Source organism: Onychostoma macrolepis, chromosome 02, assembly GCF_012432095.1.
Source record: "Onychostoma macrolepis isolate SWU-2019 chromosome 02, ASM1243209v1, whole genome shotgun sequence".
Classification (NCBI taxonomy): Eukaryota; Metazoa; Chordata; class Actinopteri; order Cypriniformes; family Cyprinidae; genus Onychostoma; species Onychostoma macrolepis.
The window spans coordinates 1451766-1460758 of record NC_081156.1 but is presented as its reverse complement, the minus strand read 5'-3'; the positions used below and the strand labels follow the sequence as shown (position 1 = coordinate 1460758).

At 35.1% G+C, this 8993-nt stretch overlaps 1 protein-coding gene across 1 annotated transcript in view; it reads right to left on the bottom strand.

Moving 5' to 3' along the window:
• Positions 1 to 669: 669 nt before the first annotated feature.
• saga (S-antigen; retina and pineal gland (arrestin) a) overlaps positions 670 to 8993 on the bottom strand; it is a 35304-nt gene continuing 26980 nt past the window's right edge. The window contains exons 6-16 of the mRNA XM_058764931.1: positions 7276 to 7334; positions 7064 to 7131; positions 6761 to 6896; positions 6493 to 6577; positions 6026 to 6098; positions 5797 to 5934; positions 5583 to 5660; positions 5471 to 5485; positions 1594 to 1646; positions 1463 to 1472; positions 670 to 837 (exon numbers count right to left, since the gene is read on the bottom strand). Of these exons, the coding sequence (XP_058620914.1) occupies positions 735 to 837; positions 1463 to 1472; positions 1594 to 1646; positions 5471 to 5485; positions 5583 to 5660; positions 5797 to 5934; positions 6026 to 6098; positions 6493 to 6577; positions 6761 to 6896; positions 7064 to 7131; positions 7276 to 7334 (818 nt within the window). The 3' untranslated portion in view covers positions 670 to 734. The remainder of the gene's footprint in view (positions 838 to 1462; positions 1473 to 1593; positions 1647 to 5470; positions 5486 to 5582; positions 5661 to 5796; positions 5935 to 6025; positions 6099 to 6492; positions 6578 to 6760; positions 6897 to 7063; positions 7132 to 7275; positions 7335 to 8993) is intronic.

Genomic DNA, 8993 nt, shown 5'->3' with positions numbered 1-8993 from the left:
TGCACCTTGCTGAGTCTGTAATTTAAAAACATTCATATGGATGCACTTGGAAAACAGATCCACTTCCAGAAACGGAATCTGTATCGATACTGTTATTTTATCAATTAACAAAAGATCAAGAACTTATGTCGAAACTTTGTACTGCTTGTAAAATACTATTTAACTTCCTTATCATGTGTTCATAAACTGAACATACTGCGACAGCTAGTACAGATTTTTATTATAATACAGTATTTGTAATAATACATTTATCTGAGTGTTTTAGTACAACAAAGAATGTTGAATTGTAACTAAATGAACTGTTACAACTAAAAACACAGGTATGATTTTACTACATTTTTACTTGACTACTCTTGTGTATAGTCACCAAACTCTAGCACAAAAGTTTCTTCCAAATTTCTAAAGATATACACCAAAATGATACAGCAGTATCAAAAGAGCAGCACTCCCACTACCATAAAATAGGAAAACAAAGCTCTCTATTAATTTCAGTAACAACTCCAGAAAATCTCATGGAGGTCAGGCAGCTGAAGAATGGTCACAGCATGGTCTGGCTGGTCTGCAGAGAAATATCGAATTCAATACAAATTACAACTTGATCTGCTAATAAATGTTCAAAGTAGTGCTATATTGTGATAATGCTCTATGTATAATTGTCTGTTTTGGGCATCCTTAAATAAGTCCTACTGTATAGAGGGATACTTTGAGAACTGGCTAAATTCTACATGCATTCCTCAGTGTTCGCCAGGTGATACGTTTCCCTCATCCTCATCCTCGGCCATGCCCTTCAGGTTGGTGCGCTTAAACTCCTCGAAAACCACTTCATCCTCCAGTTCACTACATACAGACACACATTCATATAAAAGGACAATAAGCAGATAAATTACACATATATTCTTGAGGCTACATAAAAATAGATATACAAATCTAAAATAAAAGAGATGTAACTTGTAGAAACTAAATTTTTGAACATACAAAAAAGCCACACTTTTATGTATGTATCAACCTCAAATTTGGAACACAACTTAGATTCATGGCTTTGGTTTAGGAAAATATATATATTTCATATTTTTGTGCATTTTTCATAAATTTTAACTTGTATAACTTTTTTTTTTTTAGTTTTACTTCTTTAGCTTTTAATTTTAATCTAATTATTTTTCACTTCAGCAGCTGCCAAGTGCCTCCTTTAAAAAGAGATCAAACGTAAGTCTGAGCTCCAAAACATTCCAGATTTACAACAATTTCAGTTTTAACATCTACGCTCAAAAATGGTTTACAGGTAATAAATGGATCATAACTATTCCATAAATATAATTTCATACCATGAAATCCACCAACAATGCAAAATGTTTGATAAAAAACATTATCTTATGCAGCTTTAAGCTGTTCATTTAAGCAAAGATAGAGAAGCAAGGCATGATGGAAAAAGACATTACTATTAACTTTTAAAATGCTTACTGACCTTTCTTTCACTTCAAGTGGCATTAAAGAGGAAACATTTTAAAAGAGTTTATACAAAATTGTATGTGAACCAAAAAATATTTAATAGACAGATAATATATAGGTATATAATAGGTATAAGGTATATAATACCTGTGTCAGGATTCGGGTGCATAAGCTGGAAAGGGAGCTCCACCCCAACTTCACTGATATGTAAAAACATATATAAAGGGATTATAAACTATAGTTGAGTCCAGAAGTCTGAGGCTACTAGCAAAAATATAAAAATTAATAATGAAAATAATGAAAATTCTATTTATTAAAGCCATGTATGAATCTCATCAAGTTAGTGTTTTTAGGCATTTTACATTTATTCCAAAATAATAACTCAAGGCAGTGACAATTTAAGCAATATATTTTATTTGTGAACTTATGTTTAGCCATTCTTTTTAATTAACTTTTAACTATGCTTTAATTGTTTGGATCATCAAGCTCTGTAAATATTGGTCACAGACACAGAGTTTTACTTAAAATTTAACCAAGCTGATTACTCAAAAACACAAAATCCCACAGATCATGTTTTCAACCCATTTTAAGTCTTTTCACGTAACATGGTTATATCTAAGTGTTCAGTTGTTCAGTTACTTTTTAAAATCAGTCTTCCCATTAACACAATTTTCAGACTGATTCGTGAATGCAGAACGCGCACGAACACAAGAGGCGGGATTTATCGCATGAACCAATCATAGCTGAACATAACCAGTCATATCCAATCATATCGCGATGGAGGCATTGCCTCCTCTCACGTAGTCTCAGCCTCAGACGCCACGCCCACGGACCGTTGGTTAAACGTCTGATGCATATGGCACACTTATCTGGAAACACTTCAGGAGTGTCGAAGTCGTCGTCGGATTGGATGAATTATACAGGATTTCCGGGAGACGTGTGTGTCGCGTTCTTTAACGTTAAACCTGGAAACAAAGATGCCGTGGTGCCAAACCCCCTCACGAAAGAAGAAAGCCGTCATGCTTACAACTGTGACGACAAATGCTTATCAGGATCAAATAAACGCTGGATTTTCAAAATGTGAAAAAAAATGTGTGTAATATGTGAAATATTTAAAGTTTGCGGCATAGAATCTTTAAAATACATTTCACACACCTGTTATTGTGGCGACATTTCCATGCCCCAAAACGTGACGCTGAACGAAACGAACTGTGATTGGTTGTTTGACATGTCGGTCAAACGGCATCATGGGCGGGCCTTGATCAATGAAAGCTGCCATCTATTCCTGGCTATGCGAGACTACCCCCCCCCCCAAGCCTCCACTGTAACTTTACCTGCGTGTGTCACTGTTGGACAGTGTTACTTTATAAAAACAAGTGACTTTTATACTTTTATTTTAAATTTTAGCATGGTGATGGATATGACAATGTTAATGTATTTGGTCTTGGCGGAATAGATCTGCTACTCTGCTGCTGCTGTTGGTTATTGCTGTAGTTGTAGATTATTGCTGCTGCTGCAAGCAAGTACAGGAACATGCTACTGCCAATGCATATGACGATACGGTGCCGTGAGTATTTAAGACATACTGCTGCTGCACAAATAGCATATAAAATAATCTGTAGCAGATCTATACAGGTGGAGCTGGGGAAGGTAGAGGTTTTCAGAGAAACTCTGAAAGCGCGATGCAAGAATCTCAAGTGAATGCTAGCCAGCCATATACTGTAAATGCAAGGCAGTAAGCTCATTGGCTGCATATGCAGCATGAACCAATCAGCTTGTGCTAAGTCGATTAACACTCTGAATATCATTAGTTACGTTGACAACCTGTCTGCCTGCACCATCTAGAGTTTCATGACTGAACTATATATTTATATCATATTCATATTTAGTAATATTTGCATTGTTTTATTTCTGTAATATCGACCATTTTCTTATTCATTTTTTTGAGTAGACAGTGCCTCCCTTGCCTCCTCCTTGATGTAGAGTGCGAATTACGGGGGGTTTGATGGGGGACCCCATGGATGTCAAAACTAGATATAGGGGGGTCAGATAGAAAGTAACCTACGCATAACATGGAGATTTACTTGTAAATATTAAGATGCATTTCTATAGCCCTGACTGATTATAAAATGTAATTTTGGCACCCCCTGAAATGGGTTGTATTGGCATTACCTGAGCAGTTAAAGAATAGCGCTCATTCAAAGACGTGCATTCATTGATTGGACGGAGCAAGAACACTTCAAATGCATGCGCAGATTCAGTCGAGTGATCAAGTTTACCCTCTTCAATTTAATGCTGTTGAACTGAATTTATGGAGCAAACTATTTGCTAAAATAACCATAACATAAACAGCAACGCTGTGTGGTTCTGTCAGTCAGATGACCATGAAAGTTGCATTTTACTATAACAAACACTGGCTGTTTTCTTTCAGAATCATCACTGGCAAGTAGAAAGATAAAAAAAGGTTAGCCTACATAAAAGTTTTTACCTAAAAATGAATAAAAGGTGTGAATAATTACATTTTAGACACATTGTAAGTAATTTCCCCAATGAAAATAAAGCCCTAGGAGAACTGTTGTGCATCTCTGATCAACACACAGTGGTGTTTCATTAATGAATCCACGTTTTTAAACAAATCGACTGGATCAATGATTCAGTGAACCATTGATAAAGGCAGTCACTTGCTTTGTTTCTGAATGAATCAGCCTTTTGAACGAATCGATTGAATGAATGATTGAATGAATGATTGAATGACTCACTTATTAAGACAGGGATTTGCCACCACCTATTGGCGCTTTTAGTTTAATATTTAGAGCAGAGGTCGCGTTAACCGAAAATTCCGTCATTGACGATGGGAGATTGGAGATTACACACACTGAGGGTGATCTATTGTAATTTATAACTGTAATTCCCAGCCCTGTCCAGTTGGTGGCGAGTGCGCTGCAGTGAGGCAGCAGAGCGCGCGATCGTCTCCAGAACAAAAATAAAGGTCTTTTGCTGTGTCTTTGATTACTCACAGGCGAGTATAGTAAAGCGAATCGCTTGATCTGAGGTGTCTACAGCGATCTATCACGCCACATTAAAGAGCGCCAAAACGGTATTTATTGCTTGAATTTCCTAATAAAATGGACAGAATTTGAAACCTGAGACTGCATTTCATATCAAAAGTAACAACGCACAAAGTTTAGCCGATTGTCTAACGTTACTGTGCTTTCATCAAATGAAAACAGCATCGATTGGGAGTTAAGAAACGATATTGGTTCATAAAAATAAGAATCTATTAAAACAGAGAAATCGGTTTTATTTTATTTTTTATTTTTTTATCCAGCACTAGCATATTTTGTTGTTTTAAGTGTCCTCCGCTGTCACTGACGCAGTCTCTGTTCTCTTCATAAAGAAATAAATGCATAAGCCAATATGCTCGTCCTTTAGGTTCATTATTAAAAATGAAAACGTGAACAAAAATAAAAGCAATTAAATGGGTTATTATAATTAAAATACGAAAATTAAAATGACGGATAATAATAGATTATGACAGAATTTTTACGACCCTGTCCGTCAAAATGACGGATAATATTAAAGTCTAACGCAACCTCTGATTTAGAGTATCGTTAAAAAAAAAAGTTAATATTTCACTATTTATTTGTATTTTTGTATGTTGAATTAAAATATTTCTTTCTAAAATGACTTATATTTCAGCTACTTTTTTGTAATGTCTATTCAATGTTTTTTCCCCTAAATTATCACAATGATAACTATTATTTTGATAATAACTTCATCTTTAATTGGCACATGATGTGCATGTTAATTCATTAATCTCATTAATTTGAGATTAGTTTGATTAATTAATTGGCACATTATGTAATTAATTAGATTTAAAAAAAAATCACTTAACAGCCCTATTTTAAACATAAGACATAAAAAAGCTTAATTGATATGCAGGGCCATCGGTAAAAGGGAGAAAGGTGCTGATGATTTCAACCGCAGGCCCTTCTGAATCCAAGATTAAAGAAATAATATTCACCTGGATCCCATAATTCTATGAAAGAGAAGAACAAAATATTAGGATGTACATATAGGCATGTACGGTTTTATGTTATATACTGTAGTAGTATATGGTGTGTTGGGATGCTAACCCTCCAACAATAAGCTTCACAACAATTCTGTAAGACACCAAGATCCCCAGAACTTCCTTCAGAACACCTTCTTTGACGCTGCAATAAAGCATTTGAACATTGTAAACACTGTTGATTAAGCAGGCCTATATAAACATTCATTAATGCACACAACGCCCAGTAAACTAAAACAACTCTTATTATATACACGCCAATGTTTTCCATGGGGACTCACATGCTTGAAGAGGCTAAATTGGTGTCTTCATGCTTCAATTTTCCATCCAGTGCAATACCTCGCCTTTCTCTGTTATTGCCAAGTAGGGGAAGCAAAGTGTAGACTTTATCCAGTTTGGCACCAGAATCAACAGAGTCCCTGCACCAAATAGCAACCTTTAATCAGATTAACATTTTTATTTTATTTTTTTAAATTGAATTACATCAAAATTTCTGAATAAAACAATTACCCAGAGTCCTCTGTGGCCACTGCCTTCATATAACTGTCATTGGAGTACAGCACCACATTGGCAATTTGTTCCACTAAAAGACAGACATCCACAAGTGTTATTTCATATTTAAAGCAATCTACTTAAAGTATGACAGTGTATACACATAGACCAACATTTTTTCAATAAATTAGTTCATTCAGATTTCAATCAGATAATGCAGATAATCTATTAATTTATATTAATACATACACAGTCACACACACATGCAACTCTACTGACATGTTTCGAATTGGGGTAGGGGTCCAAAATATTAGGATAGAACAACTATGCTGATATCATTAAAAGAACAAAATTCTTGAAAAAAAAAAAACTTATTTATGACCACTCTTCTTTCTTGTTTCTTAATACTTATTTCTAATCGATGTAATTGATCGATCTAATTGATTCTTATTTCGATCATCAATGCTTTCAAAAACTGATCTTACCAGAAATTATGATGTTCCTCACATTTTTGTTGGAGTCATTACTAATTTTGACCCTCACGCTGATAGGTTCCCCATGATAGTAAGTCTACAAGAGAAAATTCTTTAAAATTTAATAAAAATTATGGTGCGTGCAATATTCCACGTTGATTTATTATATTCCAATAAACATTTTTCATTTAAAAAGACAACATGAAACATTGCTAATCACACCAAAGAAAGACAAATTATGAGACATGCATGCTCGACTAGTGGTCTGTTTAAAACCCACCTGCTTCTGTAAGCTTGCCTCCATATGCAATGGTTTATCAGACATGAGAAAGTCACGAGTGGTCTCCACACAGGGAGCTGCTCCTAGATTCTCTGGAGCATACTGGACCTTACGAATCATCAAACGTACTGAGCTCCTGATTGTGGAAGAGGAGAAGACGACATATATCATTGCTGAAATACCCCAAAATGGTCTACATTGCTCCATAAACTACATGAAGGAATTAGGAGAATGGTAGGATAATAGGCAAGTAAATCAGGCAAGTTTCCCCCTGTATAGAGAATAAGAACAGCTTGGACTAACCGTTTGCGAACTTTGGCATCCTGGCTTTCAGCACAGAAAGCTTTCACCTCAAACTCAACAGCACAGTGCTGTGAAAAACATTAGACAGTTCTGTGAAAAAATAGATACTAAAGAGGCTATATATCATGCACATACAAAAGAAACAACTATGTCAAAATTAGGTAGAAAAATGGGTTCAAAGTTTAGAAGAATGGTTTGATGTTAATGGATACCTTTCCAACATCTTTTGGGGCTGGCTGTAGTCCTACTGAATTGGGTAAGTTGTCAGGAACTAAAGAAACAGAATTGAGAAATCCTCTTTATTATCAGGTCCAATAACAGACCAAAAAATAAATAAATGTATACTATATATACAGTACATATAAGTAAATAAATAAATAAATAAATAAATATATATATATATATATATATATATATATATATATATATATATACACACACATCACCTCGTACTTCAGCTTCTCAGAAAAAAAAAAAATATATATATATATATATATATATATATATATATATATATATATATATATATATATACACACACACACACACACACACACACTACCAATCAAAAGTTTGGACACACCTTCTCCTTCAGTGTTGCCTTTTTGGAGTGTCTATTTACACTAAGTGCAAATAGGCCACATTGTTGGCAGAGGCTATTTACACTAACTCCGCCCACCAATGTGTGATTGGGCTAGTCAACACTAGCTCCAGTGGTGTAAATGGTAAAGCACGTGCTGCAGTCATTTTTGAAGCAATCGACCAGAGTTCGTATCCACCTTTTGCCAAACTTTTTTTTCTCCCTTTACAAATCTCATATCACATCAGGCATTTATTTTCAATAAGAAATAATTGAAAAGTTGAAAATAAAGTAGCGGTAAGGTTAGGGTAGGTGTAGAGAGGGCTTTATTGTCCCAATAAGGTGGCATCCATTTAATAATTTGAATTAAAGTCCCCGTCAAATAAAAATTGAAGTTTTTTGGGTGTTAGTATCAATATGTTAGTCTTAAGGTTATCTATAAGCTAGTGTGCTCCAAAACAGTGACAAATTTTGGATTTAGAAGATATAAGCATTCAAAGCTTGCAGTTCATCACTTCCACCAAAATGGATCAACGATTTTTTTGACGTCACCTCATACTTCAGCTTCTCATCAAATCTTCTGAACAATCAAATGCTCTCTAGAATCCGAAGCGGCCGCCCTCTACACTATAAATAGACGCTATGGGGTGGTATGGGAGGGAGAAAAAAGTGCAAAAAATTCAATAATTAAACAACACTGCGTCGGCTGTAACTGTTATCTGCAGCAAGTGCATTGCATTATATGCTTTCATCAACTTTTACAGGTTATATAACTTTGATTGTAGCTATATGGGCGCTTAGTTTTTTCTTGTTGTTTAATACACTTGGCCAAAATCTCAAATTAAGCGCTTATGCACAGGATATTTAAAACGCATAGCCTACACAAGTACATAGATGGCAAATAACTAATTCTTCTCCACTCTTCAAACACACAAAAACATTATCCTTTACAGACATAGTGTTTGCGTAAAGAAAACGCTGTACTATTCAAACATCAATTATTTATTTACCCTTGCATTACGAAAAAGCGGAGATCTCCAGGCTGTGCGCAGTGAGTCAGTCTGAATGGAGGCGGGGTGAAGTTACGAAGTCTCGCTGAGAGCTCGATGATCCAATGGAGTTACGAAGTTTTACTGACAAGTTATTTTAGTGCTTATCATTGGTTTACTATTTTTAAAACTCTCTGATTTAAAATAATAAAAACGAATTATAATCGACTCAAGTTTGTATATTTTTTCACAGCACCTGACTGGGCTAGGGTATGGCAACTGCCATACTCTGCCATACGCAAACGGCGCCCCTGGGCTGGGGGAAGGAAGAAACAATAGCCTAATTAAAACAGGAATACAG